Source organism: Zootoca vivipara, chromosome 2 (assembly GCF_963506605.1).
Source record: "Zootoca vivipara chromosome 2, rZooViv1.1, whole genome shotgun sequence".
Taxonomy (NCBI): Eukaryota; Metazoa; Chordata; class Lepidosauria; order Squamata; family Lacertidae; genus Zootoca; species Zootoca vivipara.
In genome coordinates, this window is record NC_083277.1 from 38,044,426 (window position 1) to 38,067,803 (window position 23,378).

A 23,378-nucleotide genomic window follows, 5' to 3' on the forward strand; every position below is an offset into this window, starting at 1 on the left:
TCTTTCTTTCTTCCTTTTTGTAAAGTGTTCTAATTATATGTGACTATTTAAAGCAAATTGAATTGTTACCAGTTTTGCTGAATTCTGGGCTGGAAATTCTTTTAATTACCAGTGTGCAGAACAGGTTCCTAGACCTATGTTGCTACATACAAATTAAATATCATTAAGCCTGTTTTGAAAAGCGTAATTCAAATTTTGCCATTGACAAACCAGCTCCAGAGACCGAATTATTTCTTCTGTGATGGTATCTTCTTTTGTGCTTATTAGTGAGTGGGTTGCTGCATTCAGCAATAATATGTGGTAGCAGGATGAATGCCTAGTGTGCGTGTCTAACTTCGATGAGAGAAGTGTAGTTTAGGGCAATTATAAGGCCAATTCATGGAGAGTTGGGTTATTTTATGCCTCTGCTATCTGTAAGAGCCCTTTAACAAGTTAACCTTAATAAATGCTGGGAAATGGCTGGGAGTAAGATCCATTGGACTCAGCCAGCTATACTTCCGAGTACATGTGTAGAGAATTGCAGTGCTAGACTTTTCTGCCTACTTCTACCATTGCTGATATGATATAATCATGGCTGATTGGACTATGCATAGGTACTGACTAATTGCATTTTTTAATTATTCAATAGAGGTGAGTTTGTTCAACTAGGAAGGGGGGAAAAACAGGAGAAAGATCTGAACAGCTTTGGAACTGATTCTTGTTATCTCCCTCTATACTATTCCTGTGGTAAAAATGCCCTTAGTTTTAAACAGGTCTCGGATATCCTGGTCTGCCCACAATCAGATGTGGCTGAGAAAAGGATAATGCTTCCTGGCAAGAAGCCATACTCTTGGATTCCCTCTACAGTCCTATGTGACAGGGCTGGGGGAACTTCAGACCAATGGATTGAATGTGGCCCTGAGACCTCTCTATCTGGCCCTTGGGACTCTCCCCAGGCCACACCCAGTTATGCACCTTCCTCAAATGGTTGGGCCTGCTTGGGATCTGTCCATGAGCTGTGATAGTGCCTGCCGCTTGCCTGGAGGGAGGACGCAATGTGTGTTGGAACCTCTGGATTTTGTGTGGCTGGAACGCAGCCTGCTATGCAAAGATAATAGTAACATGTGTTGCTCCATCCACTTTTATCTCTGGCCTTCCCCACAACTAGCATGCAGCCTCTGAAAGGTTGCTTACAAGGGAGTGCAGCCGTTGCAGTGGAAAATGTTCCCTGTCCCTACTCTTATGGGTATATCATCTTGTTGTATATTGAGTATGTGCAGTCTCTAGGACACCTGCTCCCTCCCCTTTTACTCTTGAGCTATCCTTGTGGATCTGTCCGCTGTGATACTCCTGCCACAGGAGAAGGAAAAGGTTGTACCATCAAAGATAGCTGAAGAGTGGTGGGTGTTCCACAGTATTTCCTCTTACCCCCATTCACCACCTCCCCAGCTTTTGTTCACTTTGATTTCTTTATTGCTCTCCTAATAATGGTTCTTGCCACCCCTTTGCTTCTCAAGCCTAGTTTTTCTGGAGCCATCTGCGCTCACCCTTTGTTAGGGATGTTGGGGGATTCTGACGGGAACAGGAATGGAAATTGCTTATTTTTGCTTATTCGTCCCACGTCTGGAGCAGAAATCAGTCCAGCAAATATGATCAATATTTGCTGCTCTTGTTCTTTTCAGTCCGCAAATGATGCATAATCAATAACTTCCCCTCCCCAGTTGCATTGCATTTCCTTTGCATTGAAATGAATGGTATTTGTGTTTAAATAAATGGTGTGGAGTAATGCGATGATAAATTAACCATGTAATGAATTATGTAAGATTCCACCGTATCAGACAATTCATGAGAGGAATTGTATAGTTTCTGTTGGCAGTCAAACTGCAGTGGAGCAGAAACAGTGCTGCATGAGACGAAACACGTGTCTGAACAGAGATAGATGCCTTCTTACTCTTCTCATGTCCCACATCACAGTCCAGGTCATTAGTGTCTGTGAATACGACTCAGTTGTTTGGATCATAAGATAAATCAAGTTGTGATAGTTCCCCCCCCTCCTACTCTCCGCAGCTGATTGGGGATTCAAGCCTGGGGGTCCTACAGTCTAACCCAAGAACCCCCAAACTTCAGCCCTCCAGATGTTTGGGGCTACAATTCCCATCTTCCCCGACCACTGGTCCTTTTAGCTAGGGATCATGGGAGTTGTAGGCCAAAACATCTGGAGGGCCGCAGTTTGGGGGTGCCTGGTCTAACCATTACACCACATGGTCTTATATTATTGCCATCATCATGATGCTATGAAAGGCCAGAGAGAGATCTCCTGTTTGGGGATAAGCGCTGTTCTTAAAGTGTTGTTCTTAAAGTGCTTGTCAATGCCAATACTTAATAAACTTTAGGCCAAGTGTTAGGCATTCTCAGCATGAATCTTCCATTTAATTTTGAATTCCAAAGACTTGTATAATCGACTGTTTCCTACTTTGTGAAGTTAGTGTAATGCTAAAGATTATCCTAGAGGTACAGATTGAGTTTTGACTCTGTGGTATCTCTCTCATAACAGCAAGCAGAAAGTCTGGGGAGCCTTTAATTATCTCTGATATCAAGAAGGGAAGTGTAGCACACAGGTAAGTGAAGAATCTAATTTTCCACTTGCAAGTCTCAGACACGAAATCAGCTGAACCCAGTTAAGCATAGTGTTGTGTATTGAGTCAAAGGATTTTATCTCTGTATTATTATTGTCTGTATTTGCATTAGGATAAAGTAACTGCCTTTTGGTTCCAGAGGGTACAGCTACTATTGGTTCATTTAAGCTGCTGTATTTGGATCCTCTGTCTTATTGGTTCCCTCCAAAAGGCAGCACTGTGATTGCCTGATATTGTTCCCTCCAAAATGTATCCCTTTCTAGCTAGTTCCCTGTCCCTATAAATGTAGCCTTCCTGCCCTCACAGTCAGTCTTGTTCACTTTAATAAAGAGCTGTTACTAGAGAACTGTCTCCAGCATGTTATGTCAAGAGAGCTGAAATCACAAACCCCACGTCACAACAACTGGCGACGAGGATGGGATACATTTTGGAGGGAACAATATCAGGCAATCACAGTGCTGCCTTTTGGAGGGAACCAATAAGACAGAGGATCCAAATACAGCAGCTTAAATGAACCAATAGTAGCTGTACCCTCTGGAACCAAAAGAGCGCAACTATGCTCAAATTGATAAAGAGGCACTAGCAATTGTGTCAGGAATCAAAAGGTTCTATGATTATTTGTACGGTCGCCATTTCTCCATTGAAACGGACCACAAACCACTGTTAGGGTTGTTCAACCCAAACAAACAAACGCCACAAATTCTCTCCCCCAGAATGTTGCGTTGGTCAATATTCCTGAATGGGTTCCAGTACACCTTGACCCATGTGCCGGGGAAACAGTTGTGCCATGCTGATGCGCTGAGTCGATTGCCCCTTCCTGGCGGGAGCAATGAGGATCCTGCTCCGGCGGAGCACATTATGATGCTAGAAACACTTCCGGGGGCTCCTGTAACAGCTACTGATATAGCTGAGAAAACGAGGAAAGATGCTGTTCTCTCCCGTGTGCTCACTTGGGTGGGGAGGGGGTGGCCAGGTGGTCCGCATGAAGAAAAATTCAGGCCTTATGCGACAAGGCAGCACGAATTGTCCATGCATAAGGGTTGTCTCCTATGGGGAGATAGGGTGATCATCCCAGCACCACTGAGAAACAGGGTTCTTGAGACGCTTCACATGGGACACCCGGGAATGGTCAGGATGAAGTCACTAGCCCGATGTTATGTGTGGTGGCCTGGAATGGACCAGAACATAGAACAATGGGTACGAACATGCAAGGCATGCCAAGAGGTGCGGCCAGAAGTGGCCAGAGCACCAGTCCACTGGTGGGAGCAGTCCAGGACTCCCTGGAGCCGGCTGCACATAGATTTTGCTGGGCCATTCCAAGGGAAGGTCTTTTTGGTTATCGTTGATGCATATTCCAAATGGTTAGAAGTGGCGATGGTCCCTAGCATGGCATCAGCTGCCGTAATCAAGGTGTTGAGGCAGCTGTTTGCAACCCACGGGTTACCTGAGACCATTGTATCAGATAATGGGGCAGCCTTTGTATCCCAAGAATTCAGGGCATTCTTGGCTGATAACTTCATAAGAGGGGTCACATCCCTTTCACCCATCCTCCAATGGGCAGGCTGAGCGCATGGTAAGAACAGCCAAAGAATCCATTGCGCGCTTAATGGAGGGTAACTGGTCGGCTCGCATTGCGCGAATGTTATTTTTGCAGCATGCGACACCGTGTACTGCGACGGGCAAGTCGCCAGCTGAGCTGCTCTTAGGTAGAAGACTGGTAACGGTGCTGGATTATGTCCACCCAGATAAAATGCCAAACCGTAATTCAAGAGCAACACCCCAGGCTGAGACTGACACAACAAGGTATCTCGCCCCTGAAGATCTGGTCTGGGTGAGGAACTATTCACGAGGTCCGCGGTGGGTGGCCGGTGTGATCACCCGGGCTAGTGGACCTGTGTCCTATTATGTGACCTTGGAAAATGGGCAAGTTTGGAAGAGACATATAGATCAGCTGAGGCGCCGGGCGCTCAGCAGGGAGGAGTCAGATAATTCATCCCTGGCTAATGACGCACAGCTGCGAGACCAGAGTGAAGATGGCCCAGAGGTGCAGTCACCAGGGGCTTCAGCAAATGAACCAGGGTCTGCTAGTCCTCAGGATGACGAGGTACAGGTAGGGGACCCTGAGATGTCTGGGACTCCATCTGTCCCTGACGAAACCCCTATAGCAGCCCCTCCACCACAGGTAACACCCAATCCAGAACCTGCAACACCTGTTGTCAGGAGATCAAGTAGAAGTTGTAGGACCCCACAGTACCTGAGGGATTACGTCTGCTGTGCTCACTAGGGGGGGAGGGGTGTTGTGTATTGAGTCAAAGGATTTTATCTCTGTATTATTATTGTCTGTATTTGCATTAGGATAAAGTAACTGCCTTTTGGTTCCAGAGGGTACAGCTACTATTGGTTCATTTAAGCTGCTGTATTTGGATCCTCTGTCTTATTGGTTCCCTCCAAAAGGCAGCACTGTGATTGCCTGATATTGTTCCCTCCAAAATGTATCCCTTTCTAGCTAGTTCCCTGTCCCTATAAATGTAGCCTTCCTGCCCTCACAGTCAGTCTTGTTCACTTTAATAAAGAGCTGTTACTAGAGAACTGTCTCCAGCATGTTATGTCAAGAGAGCTGAAATCACAAACCCCACGTCACAACACATAGCTGCCAAGTTTTCCCTTTTCTTGCGAGGAAGCCTATTCAGCATAAGGGAAAATCCCTTAAAAAAAGGGATAACTTGGCAGCTATGCAGTTAAGACATATGAAGCTCCCTTATAATGGTTCAGACTTCCAAGCCACCTGTAGCCATATTGTCTACTCTGACTACCTACAATTCTAAGAATATAAGAAAAACGAGGAGAGGAAAAATAGATGTCAGAGATAAAAAGAATAAGCATAAGAAAAGCCCTATCCAATCCAACATCCTGTTCATACAGTGGCCAACCAGATGCCTATAAGAAGCCAGCAAGCAGCAAAGCTCTTTCCCAGACCAGCCTCCTGAGATCTTTTCAGCTGAAGATGTTGAGGGTTGAACTGGGACCTTCATTGTGCAAAGTGTGTGCACTCTGCCTCCAAGCTATGGCTCCTTCCCAAACATCAAGACCAATGGACTATAATGCCAAACATTTTCCATGTCTTCCAAAGTTCACAAATGTTTGCATATTCTCCTCCTGTGAGTAATTAGACTTGCTGAAGTGATTCACAAGGTGTACCATGGCCTGACATTTCCTTTGGTCTCGGTATAGAAGTAGGTCTATTAGAGTACAGTGCTGGCTTTAATAAATTAGTATTTTATAAGGATACTGACTCCTGGAATCTCACTGAAGCCTACTTGATTCCAGTACAAGCGGTGTTGCCAGCACTGCGTTGTTATATAAAAGTAGAACATGCATGCATTAAGAGTTTGCTCTCTGAGTTATGTATATAGTGGTCTATATTATTTTGATGTAGCCAACATGGAGGCCTCCAGATGTTGTTGGACTACAACTCCCATCAGCCCCAGCCAGCAAAGCCAATGATCAGGGCTGATGGGAGTTGTGGACAAACATCTGTAGGGCTACCTGTAGTTTGCTACCTCTGCTCTGGATGACGCACCATGAGAGATGAGGACAGCCAATAACAGCACCTCCCTATGTCCTTTCATGATGTATGGAGAAAACTGTAATTCACAAAACAGTTTCTTGACACCAGCTTCCTTCACATTTACCTGTGACTCGTTCCCCCCCCCTCACTTATTTAAGGTACCCCACTTGAAATGTTGAAAGGCTGCCTAACTTTCACCAGTTGAGAGAATTGCTAATACAGTGGTACCTCTACTTACAAATAACTCTACTTACGAATGTTTCTACTTACGAACGGAGCTCCGTCCGCCATCTTGGATGCGGTTTAGATAGGATTTTTTCTACTTACGAATTTTTAGATAGGGTTGCTTCTACTTACAATTTTTTTCTCCCAATGCATTCCTATGGGATTTGACTTACAAATTTTTTCGACTTACAAATGTGCGTTCGGAACGCATTAAATTCGTAAGTAGAGGTACCACTGTAATGAGGTGTATTCTCAGGCTGGATTTTAGTTATCTGAACCTGTTTCTACGCAGAAATGTCTTCTCTTTTTTTAATCATTCACCTGGGCAAATTCTCTTCTGCAGAAGAGTTGCCGTACCACCCACAGTACTGCAACAGCTCTTGGAGAAGAACTATGTATGCAGCTATTTGGAATGTGTTAAACACAGGCTTCTCTCCCCCCCCCCCCGTTGCTTGCAGGACTGGCACCTTAGAGCCCGGAGACAAGCTGTTAGCCATTGATAATATCCGACTCGACAATTGCTCAATGGAGGATGCGGTGCAGATCTTAAAGCAGTGTGAAGAGCTTGTCAAATTGAAGATCAGGAAGGACGAGGATAATTCTGGTACGAAAGCACTGAATCAAGCTGTTTCTGAGCCATTTTAATAAAACACTCCAATACGTAAGAAAAGGCTGGCAGAGAAACTGGGAAACCATTATTCAAGTAATTAGTGTGTACATGTGCCTCTGCATTTATGTGTTGGTGCGCATGTGCACACAACAAGTACCTAGAAGCCTACTATAAGGCTTAAAAGTTACTTACTGTTTTGCTAGGAAATACTTTGAGTTAGATGCACACCTTGATGATTCCTTACCATTATTAAATAAGTGTTTATGCATTGAACAGAGTACCAGTGTCTAAATGGCCTTACACAAACATAGGTATATTAATGGAAACAAAATTGCCAAGCTAATAAATGCAGTTATGTACGGTCCTGTACTTTCAGATTCCAGTAGATAGCAAACATGCTCCATTTCTTGGTGCACGCATTATCCACCTGTTCTCCTTCCCTTGTTGCTTTTCTTTGTAACATCGTTTTTATTCATTTTCATCTTTAAACTGTTTTAACGTGGTTGCATTGAGATATATATGTGTTTACATTACAGCATGTGGCACGCAGCAATTCCTTAAAACTGAAATCCATACGGCAACAAACAATCAGATAAATGTTTCTGGATATATTAATTAGCAAAGTTGCGTCAAAGCGTATATACCAAAATTAATTACAAATACAAATTGATGCATTACTTAGATCAGTGATTGCAAGTAAAAGGTATTTTGTATCAATAACAATTAGAATTCATGGGAAATTGTAGGAAGAGGGGAAGGGAAAAAATTAAAATATGCACATCATTCCTTCCTGTATTATAATGAAATTAGTAATCACATGCTACTAGCGATTAAGCAATAAATGATCGTTTCCCAATCCTCTTTGGCAGTTACTGGGTTTTTTTGATAACTGGAAAGAACAAGCAGTAGGTCTAATGGATGTTTATAATCAGCATGTATCTTCTAGAAGATGATCTAGGTCTAGGACTAATCTCAGGAATTCCTTTAGTTTAGAGTGATTTCTATAATCAGAGTCCTCCTTTCCTCTTAATAGATGAGCAAGAAACAACTGGTGCTATCATCTACACAGTGGAGCTAAAGAGATATGGTGGACCTCTGGGAATCACTATTTCAGGGACCGAGGAGCCTTTTGACCCAATTGTCATTTCAGGATTGACAAAACGAGGGCTGGCGGAAAGGTGAGTTGCAGTTTGCCTCCTCTATAATGATGCTGTTGTTTAGTCGTTTAGTCGTGTCTGACTCTTTGTGACCCCATGGACCATAGCACGCCAGGCACTCCTGTCTTGCACTGCCTCCCGTAGTTTGGTCAAACTCATGTTCGTAGCTTCGAGAACACTGTCCAACCATCTTGTCCTCTGTCGTCCCCTTCTCCTAGTGCCCTCAATCTTTCCCAACATCAGGGTCTTTTCCAAGGATTCTTCTCTTCTCATGAGGTGGCCAAAGTATTGGAGCCTCAGCTTCACGATCTGTCCTTCCAGGGAGCACTCAGGGCTGATTTCCTTAAGAATGGATAGGTTTGATCTTCTAGCAGTCCATGGGACTCTCAAGAGTCTCCTCCAGCACCATAATTCAAAAGCATCAATTCTTCGGCGATCAGCCTTCTTGATGGTCCAGCTCTCACTTCCATACATCACTACTGGGAAAACCATAGCTTTAACTATACGGACCTTTGTCGGCAAGGTGATGTCTCTGCTTTTTAAGATGCTGTCTAGGTTTGTCATTGCTTTTCTCCCAAGAAGCAGGCGTCTTTTAATTTCGTGACTGCTGTCACCATCTGCAGTGATCAAGGAGCCCAAGAAAGTAAAATCTCTCACTGCCTCCATTTCTTCCCCTTCTATTTGCCAGGAGGTGATGGGACCAGTGGTCCCATCACTGGTCCCATCTCTATAATGATACTACAGGTGTAACCCACTGGGAAGCTCTTCTGCTGATTTGTACCACTGAATTAAATGGAGCCTGCTTAGGTGAGTGGTGTAGATCTTTCTGCACAGTTACGTGGCTGTGCGCATAAGGAAAGGGAGGAGAGAGAACTTGGTTGCCCGTGATCTTGAGAGGAGACGTGAGAGGTTTGTGTGCTGAATGGCTATCACAGTTTCTGAGCTCCCAAAGGCCCGTTTTGTGTTCCTTGGGGAAGCTGTGAAGCTTCTTCCAGGTAGTATATTCAGTGCTATTATGTTTGCATTAGTGGATATGTTTGTGTGAGGTGTGTGTGTGTGTGTGCGCGCGCGCCGGTTACAAGCAAGGAACCAATCAGGAATGCTGTGTTCAAAATGTGCAGCCACATAACCTTAGAATCACAGAGTTGGAAAGGGACCCTGAGGCTCATCTAATCCAACTCCCCACAATGCAGGAGTATGTAGCTGTCTCATATGGGGATCGAACCTTCAACCTGGTTGGATCGGCACCATGCTCTAACCAACTGAGCTATCCCGCTTATAATTTGTGGACTGTTTATTTACATGTTTGTGAAATTGCTGGGGGTATGTGGCATTTGCCCCTACCTCAGTTTTTCCTGAGGATCCATGTTCTTTTCACCACCACCACCCCATTCACATGTAACCACTGCAAACTGGTAAAGTCTGTCCTTGCAGGAGAACCCCTGCAACTATCATTCTGAAATTGGGCAGGCTTCATCTCCTCAGAAGGGGTGACCATGTTTGCAAACAGCACCCATTTTTCTTATATTTCCCAGTTGTAATGAATGGAGAATGCAGAACTTCACTTTATACAGAATGGCTCAGAACCTGGAGCACAGATTGAAGTGTAAAGAGCATAGTGCAATTCAGAAACAGATCAGAATGTTTAAAGACAAAATAGATACAAGGTGAATCTTTGGGCCCATGCACATTCCCTTCCCAGAATTTTTGAGCCAGAATTTAGACCAATCCATTCAGCTGCTAGAGAAAACAGGGATTTTATAATTTCAGTTCACTAATCCACTGTTTGGTCAAAAACCAAGCTGAGTTTGACCAAGCTGCGGGAGGCAGTGGAAGACAGGAGTGCCTGGCGTGCTATTGTCCATGGGGTCACGAAGAGTCGGACACGACTAAACGACTAAACAACAACAATCCACTGTTTGGAAATTAAGTTAACTTTGCTATTTAAACTGGCACCATAGTGACCTCTAGTGGATAGTTGAGAAATCAATATCCTGACTCAAAGGAAAAAGCAAGGGTGGGAGAGAGAGAGAGAGAGAGACCATGAAATATAAAGAAGTTGAATTATATCCTTATAAGCTGCCAACAAACAAGATTTCCAAAACTGATTGCTGGTCTGTGTGCTAAGCTTTTGTTTTCTGTGACTGAAAATACAGTGTTCTTTTGTTTGGGAGATCTGCAAGCAAAAGTAATTTACTCTTGAAAGGGAGTGGAGTAGCTAAAACAGACTCTTCTGATGAGAAGATAAAATATGCTTAAATGACAACTCTTGGAGATTTTGCCACAGCTGATGGCTAGAACAGCAAAAGCACAAGGAAAAGGGACACGGGTACAGCAAGCATTCTGAAACTGGCCGGCCATTGGTCTCTATGTACTTAACCAACGCTTGAGTTGTAGTGCAATTTAGAGCATGCATGGAAATGAATGTCTGTTGCAGCTGTAGCTTAATGGAATAACTGTGATCTAAATAGAGGATATGACACAATTGGCCTTTGCATCCATTGGAAAACAACCCACAGTTGAGCCGTACCTTGGATTCCACCTGTGAGCTGGATAGTTTACTTAGGTCACGCAAAGGCAGCCTTTATTATTGTGGTCTCCGTGTGCAGCACCCCAAGGGCCGGGTGAAACTCACTGTGCCCTTTGTAGTTCACAGTTTATTTAGATGAATTACTAAATTCAAGCAAGCCCGGATCAAACTGAATGGGTCGCTGCCCTGAGGGATACTCTTTCTTTTGACCACCTTCACTGTGTTTTTGTATGTTTTGTAGTATTTGTGGGCGAATCATATCTTTTGTTATGGGCACCATACATTCTGTAATTTCAATATGCAACTCAAAATTAGCCTATTCACCATAACCAGACAAATAACAAGGCAAAATATTGGCCTCACCAAACATTTGGATTACAGTGGTGCCTCTATTAACGAATGCCCTGCTTAACGAAATTTCCGCTTAACGAAAGGTTTTTTCTAGCAGAGGTTGCCTCGCGAGACGAATTCATTTTCTGAAAAATTCATCTAGCGAATTGCGGTTTCCCATAGGAATGCATTGAAATTCAATTAATGCGTTCCTATGGGCAAAAAAAATAAAAAAAAATTTCAATGAATTCCTATGGGATTCGCTAGACGAATTTTTCGTTATAAGAAAAGACCCGTGGAACGAATTAAATTCATCTAGCGAGGCACCACTGTACATTCTGCTGCCTGGCGCATTTTTGGTCCTCTGCCTGCTGCTCTGGGGCAATGTTTCCCCCCCCCTTCTTCGTTGACACCACTGTCTTCTGGCTTATTTGATTTCACTGCCATTTGATCTGATTGGCCATGGCAACCCATAATTATTATTTTTAAAAAACAGGTATTCTTGACATCATGATGTCAGATATTGGCTGTGGCTTCTTCCCATGGCAGTGAGGGCACTTGCTGCTCACATGGCATCATAATGACTGCAGGTGATTGACACCTGTCAAAGATTGGTGGTTACAGCAAGCCACTCTGAATGCATGCTCCAGCACCAATCAGCTGACTGGCACTGAAAGGGCATCTTCAAAGGAGGTTGCTGTAACTACCGAACAGCTGATTGGTAACCACTTTGATGTCTCTGCAGAAGTAAAAACACACTATTTAAAAATGGAGCATTTTCCCCTTTGCAGAGGATGCAGCTCGGATTCAAAGCCCAATGGGGAACTCCCTAGTGTAGCTGATCCCAGCATGGCTCCCAGTCAGCTGGCCAAGGGGCAATTGAGAGCTCCCTTAAAGCCATGTCCATATGACATATGATGTCAGGTATGTGGATGGTTTGTGAGAAACCACCCCATGGGCCAATTAGGAATCTGTGCTGGGCCTAATTGGGCCCAAGAGGTGAAGGTTCCCAAACCCTGACAGATTGTCTATGCAGAGGTATGCATATACAGATCTGGGATTGTTGTTTTTTATTTGTTTGTTTCAATTGGAATTCATGGATCAGCCTTTATAGATGATTGAGAAGCATTATGGGTGAAGACATTATAGGTGAAGACATGGGCTTCTCTTTCCATTATAAATCACTGAACTGGGAGGAGTCCCTGCTAATCTGTAAATAGTTGTGCATTTGTTTTCATGTTTTCCTTCTGATTACCACAGAATGTTAAATCTTGTCACACTTGCATCCATCAACTGAACATGGATATCTTTATTTATGGGCTGGTTTAATGAAATTACTGTCTTGCATAACAGTTGGAGTTTCATTTGCTTGTCCTTTAGGACTGGAGCTATCCATGTAGGAGACCGGATATTAGCTATTAATAATGTAAGCCTTAAGGGGAAGCCTCTGAGTGAAGCCATTCATCTACTCCAGATGGCTGGAGAAACTGTAACTCTGAAGATCAAGAAGCAAACCGAAAGTAAGTTCTCATTCTAAAAAATCTGTGTATATCATCTGGCACACCTGGAGCCAAAATCAGTACAGATCAATGTAACAATCTCCACTTCTTGGACAAGGTTCTTGGGCGGTCACTGGCCAAATCCAGACTCTCTTGGATGACACTGGTTTTCCCAGATCTATTTCGATTTGGGTTTAGGCCTGCTTTTGGTGCAGAAACTGCCTTCCCTTTGTCAGAAGAGCCGCAGTGGGAATGTGTCCCTATTTAATTATCCTTGATTTCTCAGTGGCTTTTGAGACTATTAACGATTGTATTCTTCTGGAGTGGCTGCCCAAATTGAGAGTGGGCACCACCACTGCGATGATTCCAGTCCCACTTGGATGGCTGTTTTCACAGGGTGATCCTTGAGGGATATTGTTTGGCCTCATGGAGCCTTTCTGTGTCGGCTTCTGGAGAGTTCTGTATTATCTTCCATGCTATTTAGCCTCTACATCAGGCATCCCCAAACTTCGGCCCTCCAGATGTTTTGGACTACAATTCCCATCCTCCCCGACCACTGGTCCTGTTAGCTAGGGATCATGGGAGTTGTAGGCCAAAACATCTGGAGGGCCACAGTTTGGGGATGCCTGTGCTAGATCAATGTCTTGCCTTGGTAATGGATTGGATGAGGGCCAATAAACTGAAGCTTAATCCAGACAAGACTGAGGCCCTGTTAATGGATGGTTCCCTAAACCAGATGGATGGGATGTAACCTGCTCTAGATGGGGTTGCACTCCCTCTGAAGGAGCAGGTAGATACTGTAGCTTGAGGGTATTTCTGGATCCATTACTGTCGCTCGAGGCTCAAGCGAACTGGGCAGCCAAGTCTGTTTTCTATGCTCTGGTAACCTCAAGGTTGGATTACTTCAATGCATGGTCCAAACATTTAACACCAATTCTGTCATGACTGCACTGGCTACAATTAGTTTCCAGGCTGTATTCAAAGTTTGGGACCTAAACCTCTACTGCCTTGCAAGATATCTTTGGGAGAAGAAAAGGCTAGGAAGAAAAGGCTACACAAATCCGGAGTGGAGTTCCTAAGACGATTGGTTGGTGCCTTGTTTGCCTCCTTCTGGCAACTCCTGCAGCCAAGTTGGTGCCAAATGTATTGCTCTGCTCAGAAGCACCAGCTTCTGAAGGAGAATTGGGGGGGGGGGAGGCGATGTCACATGGTGCATGGTGCCGTGTGCATGACATCAGGACGTTGGGGGGACCTTTAAAAATATGTGAAGTCAAGGCATAAATGCACTGTATGATGATTGCATCCTCTGTCTACATTATTAAACTGCTGTTCCCTTTAATAATATTCCTGCCAATGCCACTGTTGTGTTGGACTACTGGATTGTGGGGAAATGTGTTAGTTTCCTTGGGAGACTTCTTTAAAACAAGGAGAAGGAGGGAAAAGCAACAAGATCAATAGGTGACTCCACTGACAGGTATAATCTCAAGCACCCACTTGAGATTCTGTTTAAGAAGCTGGCTAGATTTTGAGCTGCCTGCTTCCCTTTAAAAAAACATCTCCAGACCTGCCAATGTGGAAAGTGATTTTTATTTCTCCTCTCCTTCCTTAACACTGAGCAGCATTAAGTTTCAGAAAGAATTGCTGGAAAGCCAATTTTGGGGAAAACTTAATCGGCATCCTTCACTGCCAACCACCTGTCAGTCAAGCATCTCACATCAGACTCTGTGTCTCTGCAGAGTCCCTTACTTTTGAAATTCTGATGCAGCAGCAACCTTGCCTGCCAAACTAAGGAGCTCAGCCAATGCCTTGAAAGGACTGAAGTTCACTTGAAAGTCCTGACTGATGTTCATGTGTAAAAATGAGAAATAGGCCTCTGTCCTTCTGTTCTTTGCTTTTAATGAAGACAACTTGACAGTGTAACCATGCAATTTAATTTTCATGCTTGAAGGGACCATTAGATTTCAACCACATCCGTTTTCCTCCCTCTCTGCTTCAGTCTTTCAGCTCTTCATGAACACAGAGGATTTTCCTGGTGCAGTCCCTCCCACTTTCCTTCCTAACCACTGATAAATTAGATCTGCTACTTGCTCAGAGGTAGCTTTTCCTCTTGCTTTCTTAGCACTTTTTACTCTGGCAGAGATAAAACACCTCCCTCACCTCTGATCTCCTTTAAGTCTCTGTCCTGCTGCAAGTAGTTGTACGGACATCCATAAACAAAGACAGCTGCAATACAATATTGTACTTTTCTCCAGTCTTACTCACTTTTCTCTCTTTTTTTCTTTTCTTCAAAAGACCTGCGACCTGCCTAGAGCCAACTGGGGGGTGGGGGTGGAAGTGTCTAAAGAGACAGGTCGTTCCCAGTTTCTGCTGGAAGCAGAAGCTACCACTAAAATAGTTGTGCTTTAAAAACAACCAATCTGAGATTTGCAGGAATCACTCTTCTGCTGTGGAACTTCCTCAAGAGGTTGCAGAGCCAGCACTTTTCAAGTTTGACTTGCTTTTGGAAGAGACCGAACTTGAGACTTGTTGCGTTTCTAAAAATATTTAATTTTACAACTATAAAAGTAAAGCCGTGTGTGTGTGGAGTTGATCAACTCCTGACAGGTGGGTCACCTCAGATCCCCAGACAGAAATACCTGCACCTAAGGGTGTCGAATTCTGTCTATTTCACTTTCTCATTATTTTAATCTTAAATTCAGTTTGCCATGTTTCTGCAGCAATTTGCAGTTATTGGTGTGTGTTTTTTCAATCCCCATGAAAATTTGTCAGAATTTCTCCTAATAAATACATCTTTTTGTATGCAGTTTTGACTAATGTACACATTTTTGAAAGCAATTTCCCCATATATGATGCATTTTTGTATCTCTTTATTAATAGATGCATTTTAATGCATTTCTTTCCCCTAACATATATTCTACCCATTGTTTGGGATGGAGAATAGCATTGCAAGATTTGGAGAAGTGCAAAATTCCCGGTCAGGTTTTTTTTAGAAAGAACTTCCTGACAGTAAGAGCTGTTCGGCAGTGGAATTTGTTACCAAGGAGTGTGATGGAGTCTCCTTCTTTGGAGGTCTTTAAGCAGAGGCTTGACAGCCATCTGTCAGGAATGCTTTGATGGTGTTTCCTGCTTGGCAGGGGGTTGGATTGGATGGCCCTTGTGGTCTCTTCCAACTCTATAATTCTATGATTCTATGAAATTTCAAAGGATAGGTGTGCTTTGATTTGCACATTTCATAGAATTGTAGGGTTGGAAGGGACCTCAAGGGCCATCTAGTCCAATTTCTCTTTTTAAGAAGTGCACATTAGGTAGTTACTTATTAAAAATGCAAACTAAATTGAATTTCTCCTGCATCCCTTCATGCTCTCCAATGTGCCTTCCAATCTCCACGCCAGTGCTCTCATTCCTGCTCACTCCATCATCCTAAAAACTGCAGTGTCTTTCACACAGAGACCTTTAAAGGCCCAACCTTAGCTGAGTTTGGGAATCACCCCCCCCCCCAACAGCTCTCACAGTCCAGGGATGATCTCTGTACCTCTCAACCATTAGCTATTATGGTGTGAAACACATTAATAGTCTTTCGCAGAGCTTTCCCCAAGAGAGGATATAGCTGGCGCAGCTCGTCCAGCAGTCATAATGATATTTTTACTCACAGAAGCTCTTTGGAGCACTTTCTGCGTATGACACAGGAGTCAAAATGAACGCAGGAGAGTGAATTCCTATCAATCATTCTAAGCCTGAGCTATTCGAAATTGGAATTCCACAGCCATCTCAAGTACTCCATCATAAGCAATTTAACCCATCCTAATTTGGGGAGACTATAGTGGGCTCTCCCCTCCCCCTTTCTTTAAAGTACAGTCTTTATCTCAGGAGATGTTCTAAGGTGAAAGAGAAAATTGTCAAGGTGATGGTGGTTTTAAGTGTTGTGTAAAGAATAAATCACTTTACAATCACGAAATCAGAAAAGCCGCTTACTTGGAAATAAGTCTTTTTACTTGATTTCACTGAACTTACTTGCAAGTAGATGCACTTAAGATCACACACTGGCAATAGTCGTGATCTGTGTGATTTTTACACCTGGAAAGCCACTCCCCCACTCTTAATTTCACATTTGGTTGCTGCAACTTGAAGCTGCCATGGGTCAAAAAGGCTTACAGGGTGAAGGGGAAAGAAGGGCAGCTCCCCCTTGCTACAGGGCTAAGGAAACATCAGTGTTCTGCACATCATAGAATCATAGAGTTGGAAGAGACCACAAGGGCCATCCAGTCCAACCCCCTGCCAAGCAGGAAACACCATCAAAGCATTCCTGACAGATGGCTGTCAAGCCTCTGCTTATAGACCTCCAAAGAAGGAGACTCCACCACACTCCTTGGTAGCAAACCCTACATCAGATCCTACATCTTCTGGAAAATATAACACTGGGCCTGCAACCTGATATGAGAATTACCGACCATTAGCTGGTGATTATAACATAACAGAAAGAGAGCAGGCAAGCTTTGCGGAGATGTCTCTAACATTTTGTGCATATCTGTGCATCTTTGTTTTGACCCCAGGGACTTACCCGAAACAGTCTGGGAGTATAAATGAAGTGAGCGACCCAGAAGATGACCTGACTGATTCCCAGAAAACTAGCAAACTCTCTGAGATTTATTCCGCCACAATCCCCAGTGTGGACAGTGCAATGGAATCCTGGGACGGTTCTGGCATTGATGCTGGTTATGGAAGTCAGGGTGAGTTGGCCTTCAATGTGTGAATGTGTAAGTTTGTCTCCTCCCTCCCAACTCCATTTTGAGTTGCTGAGGGCCAATTCAAACATTTATATCTGATGGGATAAAGTTCACGCAAGCAAACGTTGCCATGGGGTCAGCAGTTACAGCGAGCCCCTTCAACGTCCATTTACAGGTGTGGTTTGGATTCAAACCTCACCAGCAAATGGACAAAGCAGGGCGCTTTGTCCATCTGGTTGCACGATTAAAATTCCCCCTAGAAACCGATATAGGATGTCTACTGCGGAACTAGAAATGGGAGACAGACTTCCCATCCAGCTAACTTAACCATAAGATTGTCTTTCCTCAACGTAGCCATGTAAAAACGACCTAATCCTTCCTGTTTGTCTCTCTGCTCCCCATCGGATCCCAGTAGGTACATACTTGCCGCAAGCTGTTGGTATTGCGCTTCACCCGCATGAATGGAGATCCAGCAGGCAGAAGAACAGTACCCCTCCTGGTGATCCCAGGAAGAGTTACCCCTTTATGGATGGCAGTTTCAGTGAAGATGACTGGGAGAAGCCCAGCAGGTATGTGAGGCTTGTAAGAAAACCAGGGGGAAGGATGAGTGAGTGAGTGAGTGAGTGAGTGTGCGTGTGTTTGTTTGTGTGTGTGTGTGCACGCACGCACGTACGCACACACATTCATATGGATCTCAAGGACAAGGCATGCCTACGTGTCTTACCTGACTCCGTTAGATTTGTCTCCCGCCCTTCCTCCCAAAGGAAGGGGTCGATATCGGCTTCAACTTTTCCTGAAGGAATTTGACATGAAAACATTCAGATCTATTCCTTCGTCCGCATTACAAAAGGGACATGTCGTACAGAGAGCTCAGGCCTCGCCTGTGTTTTTAGAGAAGAAATGGAACTGCAAGTGGAATGCTGGGCTAGACTGATGAGTGGTCATTTTTTTAAAGTTGGATTTCTAATTGGAATGAAATACTGCTGGCATTTAGAAGTCGGCGTTTCTGAATGCCCAGGCTTAAGTTTCATTACAGCAGGGTGTCATCTTAACAATGGTGTCCGAGCGATTGAGAGAAATTAAAAAACCTTTAATGTGTGGCCCACATTTGGTCTCTTGGCTGTTGACTAAATGGCAGTCCATAGCTGCTAGGTATGTGAAAGGCCATATATGAAAGCAATCTAGGATGGATTGACGCTGATTTTTATCTCTATCCTATCTATTCTCTGTTTGTCTGATTACCAGTAGGTATACAAGATCACATGCAAAAGTGTGTCCTGGTGATGTTGTCACCAAAAAGTCATTTCTAAGTTCCTTTTTCACTGGGGCAACGTTTTTTCACGTGAGCAGGCATCCAGTATTGCAGATCTGGAATCTCATCTATGCACTAATGGTGTTAGAAGAGGTGTGTGTGTGTTTACGTGTACACAGACACACACACACAAGTAAAATGGGGATAAAATAATACTAAGGTGCAGCATGTTAGACATCTGTAAGAGTCTGTTTGGATGGTAGATTAATCCCCAGGGTTCAGCATTAAATTAGCAAGTATTACATGGGAATGGAGGGCGAGGGGAGAAGTACCAATTCCATAAGGTTATGAGTGGCCTATGCAGCCTGAACTAATCCCACTAATTTTCCAGTTTGAACTAGAAGGGATTGGCATAGTCCTCATATGCCTTGTGGGTGCCAAGTAACCAGAATCAGTTTGCTGTGATAACTCAGGAATCTGCCATCTGCAAATCTGAGCCTAACTGCTCATCGCTCTGCTGTCTTCCACACCTCAGCAGTTCATCAGAGGCTGCCCAACCACAGACCTTGCAGGTTGCTTTGACCTTAGACTCCGTGCCATTCAGTTGGGTTACCTGAGTTCCAGTGGTTTGTGATGGAATTCTGAAGTGCTGGCTACACCTGGGTTGGCAGGCAGCTGTGAAAACAAGATCAGTCTTGGTCCAAACAAGACTCTGTCCAAAAGGGGAAAAAGTGGGCGAGGATGGAAGAAGGCAACTGCATCAAATTAAAAACACGAACCTTCAACTCAACATTCCCTCTGTTTGTATCACAGTTCTTTGTAGTGTTGACTCATTAAAACAATAATCATTTCCTTGGCATGAATTTCCAAAACCATTTCATATGACTTTAGTTCATTTTTAATTGCTGCTCTCCCTTTAGTGGTCTAAGAAGTGACATGGAAATGTCCACGCAAATAAGAAGCAGGCATCGCAGTTATGCACTTAGCCATTTTTTAAGTGCCAGCAATTGATAATAACCTATCAAAATGCCCATCGCAAGAATAGCTTGTTTGTGTGTGGAGAGAGGCATTGCCCTGCTCTGTGGTCTTCCTGTCCGGCCATTCAGTGTCAGGGTTGGAGAACAGACTTCACCTTCCATACCGTAGTGGCACTAAGTGCAGCGGTTTGGTTTTCCCTCAGGGGAGGAAATGCCAACGATTCACAGAAAGGAAAGTGGCACACTCAGTAGGCTCACCCACTTCTTGCCCCAAGTGAATGGAGCCATTTGAAACGCAAGCCTGCCTCTCTCAGTGGAGCCCCAAACTAGCTTCAGTATATCTGGGTCTCCCTGGAGTGTGGTTGAATGTTAAAAGCATGGGGTGGCGGAACGTGGGGAACTGACTCATATACAGGGGAAAGGACTGTTTTGCCCCCTTTTTACCCCAAAAAGAGAGGGTGGTGTGGATACCAGCAAGCACAAACCTCTCTATTTCTTCAAGGGAGAAGTATATAATGAGCAGGGGCAGCAGAATAGATTAGCATTTAGATTTATTGAAAGTATAAGTACTGACCCATGAAAATGAGAGCTATAGGTCCCGTTGAACCCTCTGTATATTTCTGCATTTAGTGTTTAAATTGCTTGCCTAGTCTAGGGGAAGCCATTTTATATACATCATTTTTTACATTATATACTCCCACAGATACCTGATGTATTTATCATTTTCTCACCACGTCTGTTACCCTCTGTGTTTTTCTCTCTCTTCTCAGGTGTTCTGTGTCTCAGATCTGAACTCTGTCCCATCCGCCTTTGTACTAACAGTCTCTGAGGCTCCTGGTTTACCCATAATGCATCCTTTTTTTTTCTTTTACTTCTCTATTTCACCAAAACGTCTTCCTATACCTACAATCTTCCTACAGGCACTTTTTATTTTACCCTTTTGAACGTGGCATTACTACACCAGTGTAATTCTTCCTCTTGAAGGACTTTTGCCCTGTTAGTGAAAGTGCATGGAGGTTTTGTATTTGGACTCTCTCTTGCCTGAAAAGTTCATATTGTTTGCTTTTGTATATGAAGACTCTGCCAAGTCTCTGCTTTTACTGGCGAGCCACTTGCTGTAGCCTTGCGGCTTCCACCCTGCTCCAGAAGAGTGCTGACAATCTTTGGTTCCTACGTTACAACAGATATCCCAACCGCCAAAATGGCCTCGAGACCGCACACGAGGATAATTTTTGGCGTGTTTTTGGAGAAGCTTTGGAGGACTTGGAAACATGCGGCCAGTCTGAGCTTTTGAGGGAGATTGAGGTAAATTAACCTTTGAAAGCAGAAGGGCTGTCTAGCTGTATCACTTCTAGTAAGTTCCCCTCTCTTTGTTCTTCTTGAGCTGCGTCTTTCTGATGGGAGCTGGAGCTAATGGCAGGGTGAACAGAGCGCTCTATATTCCCCCTTCCCTGCATAGTCACCCTTTATAAAGTGTGCTTTCTTTCAAGGTAATATCACTAGAAGCTTATAGTACACATCTTGAGCAGGTAGAGCAGGTATTAGAATGGTACAGGCACACAGGAATGTTAGACCTGTTTTCCCCAAAATCTATAATAGTCTTTGCCAGCCTAATCCAAACTAGCACTGCTCTCCCAAGCAGAAAATTGGGGTTTTCATCCTTTTCCCCTCCTTTTTTTTGTCAGAAGGATGGCTCTTGCGTTTCAAGTGCTTGAAACGGTCAAATTATCCATGTGTAAGGCTAGCTACACATAGCGGTTTAAAGTGATTTAAAAATTTATTGCATTGAACACAGAACATTGTCCCCATCTATGTGGCAGATCACACTTCCCCTGTTTAGTTCAGATTTCCCCAATAATGCATTAAGGAAACAAAAACCCTACATACAACCTGTGGACATACTGAAGCACATGATGGAGGTGGGTTGGGTCTTTCATGTGCATGGTGACTTTTCTGGGTGTCATCTATCACCGCACCCCCTCCTTCTGTCAGTGAGGTGCTCCTCGGTGTGCTGTTGATGGACCGAGGAGCACACCGAGGAGCACCTCATAACACACACTTCATTTGTTCTTAACTCACTGTTTTGTGCAAGTCTGGTATATCAGAAAACTTGCATCTCAAAAACAACATTTATAAAAGGGTACCACAGGTACAAGTAAACAAATACCTGCCTGCATGTCCAATATGGACCTCAGGTTTTTCAAACTCAGAGAGGGTGCGCTGCTGGTGGGGCTCTATATTCAACCTCTTCTTATTTTTTTAGCCTACTCTTTTGTGCAAATCTGGTGTATATGAAAACTTGTAACATTTTTTTTGTAATGGCCACACATGCAGGTAAACAAACAATTTTGTGCATGTCCACAATGGGCCTCATGTTTCCAGAACTCTGGGAGGGCGTGGAAGTATTAATGGAGGTGAGGGAACAACAACACACAGTGTGAATTCATCCCACCAAGCACCACCCACTAGCATGGATGGGAAACACTGAGATAGCATTCAGTTGAGAATGCTTATGGATGGATGGACAAGTACAAAAGTGCATAGAAACAGCAAATCTGTTCAACCCAGCAGCACCTGAACACTGGTGTGCATCCTGCATTGGCCAAAAGGAGAATCATAATAGGGCAGTAAGTCTTGCCATGATATTGTGGTGCTGTGGCCAGTTCCCATAAATTGCAAGGGCAGAGCAGAAATTTTGTTGTCCATGCGGGCTGGCATTTATCGTTTATGCCGATTCAAGTGAAGTCATGATGAATCCTGAGCAGGGTTTGCAATTTGGCAGCATCCCATAGTAGTCCTGAAGCATCCTAGAACGATGGCACTCTGTTCTCTCTCTTGTTTGGGTGGGAGGTTCTGGAGCAGAGGATGTAGGAGTGGGGACATTCGTCTTGCCCTGAACCTTACTGTTCGTGCTGCTTCTTGCACTGAGCTTACTGTGCTCTCTCTCTCTCTGTGGTTGTTTTTGTACTTACCCCTCCATAGGCATCCATCATGACAGGGAGTGTACACAATCTAGACCTTGACGGGGGCAAGTTGCTCATGAACTCTGTCAACCAATCAGGACTGAGCCCACCAAGGAAAGGGAACACCAAGAGCTCAGGTGAAGGGAAGGGCAATGCCAATGTCACTCCCACCAAGAAGAATGACAGGAATTTGGAGATTAAGATGATGAAGGAAGAGATCCAAGAAATCATGTCTCCCACCCCTCTTGAGCTGCACAAGGTTTGTGCTGAAGAATGAGCTGGTTATTGGTTTTAAGACTGTGGTGTAAAGATAGGATAAAGCACCGAAGATAGGGTAAAGCACCGAAAAAAGAATAAACAGGGGGATTTGCCCCGTTACTAAGTTTCTGGATAAACGTCTTTGAGCACAGGATGGCAGGACATGGAATGTTCTGCTGATGTTAGTAAGCAGCTGGTGTCCTCTGGTGGGGACAGCGCCCTCTTCCTGCCACTCCCTTGCAATGCACCCCACACACCTAGCAAAACTGGAACGAGCCATAGTTCAGGGGTAGAGCATATGCTTTGCATGCAAAAGGTCCCAGGTGCAACTCCAGCATCTCCAGGCAGGGCTGTCTGAATCAATGGAGAACCTGCTCCAGGCAGGGCTGTCTGGATCCATGGAGAACACAAGTCAGTTTGGTGATACTGAGGTAGGTGGACCTAATGAACTGGCTTAGTAGAAGACAGCCTCCTATAATAGGATGGCTTTGCAGTAAAGCAGTTGACACACACAGGGAAACAAGAGTCTCAGGGCAGGAGTAGCACAATGGCTTCTGCTCTCATTTTAGTGGCGGGGGAAGAGGTGTAAGCACAGGACTCGTTTGGGGGGGTACACCTTCCTGTCCTCTTTTCCAATCACTTCTGAAAGGCCTATGGAAAACGTGAGGTT

At 44.2% G+C, this 23,378-nt stretch overlaps 1 protein-coding gene across 7 annotated transcripts in view; it reads left to right on the top strand.

Moving 5' to 3' along the window:
• GRIP2 (glutamate receptor interacting protein 2) overlaps positions 1-23,378 on the top strand; it is a 380,534-nt gene that overhangs the window by 348,558 nt on the left and 8,598 nt on the right. For 5 of the 7 annotated variants that reach the window (XM_035106515.2, XM_035106510.2, XM_035106517.2 and 2 more), the window contains exons 15-22: positions 2,534-2,597; positions 6,867-7,012; positions 8,052-8,196; positions 12,416-12,555; positions 17,085-17,261; positions 17,671-17,827; positions 20,672-20,792; positions 22,470-22,709. In XM_035106515.2, coding sequence (XP_034962406.1) covers positions 2,534-2,597; positions 6,867-7,012; positions 8,052-8,196; positions 12,416-12,555; positions 17,085-17,261; positions 17,671-17,827; positions 20,672-20,792; positions 22,470-22,709 — 1,190 coding nt within the window. Of the gene's footprint in view, positions 1-2,533; positions 2,598-6,866; positions 7,013-8,051; positions 8,197-12,415; positions 12,556-17,084; positions 17,262-17,670; positions 17,828-20,257; positions 20,563-20,671; positions 20,793-22,469; positions 22,710-23,378 lie in introns of those variants that run through there. The other 2 variants (XM_035106512.2, XM_035106518.2) reach the window with 2 other exon arrangements.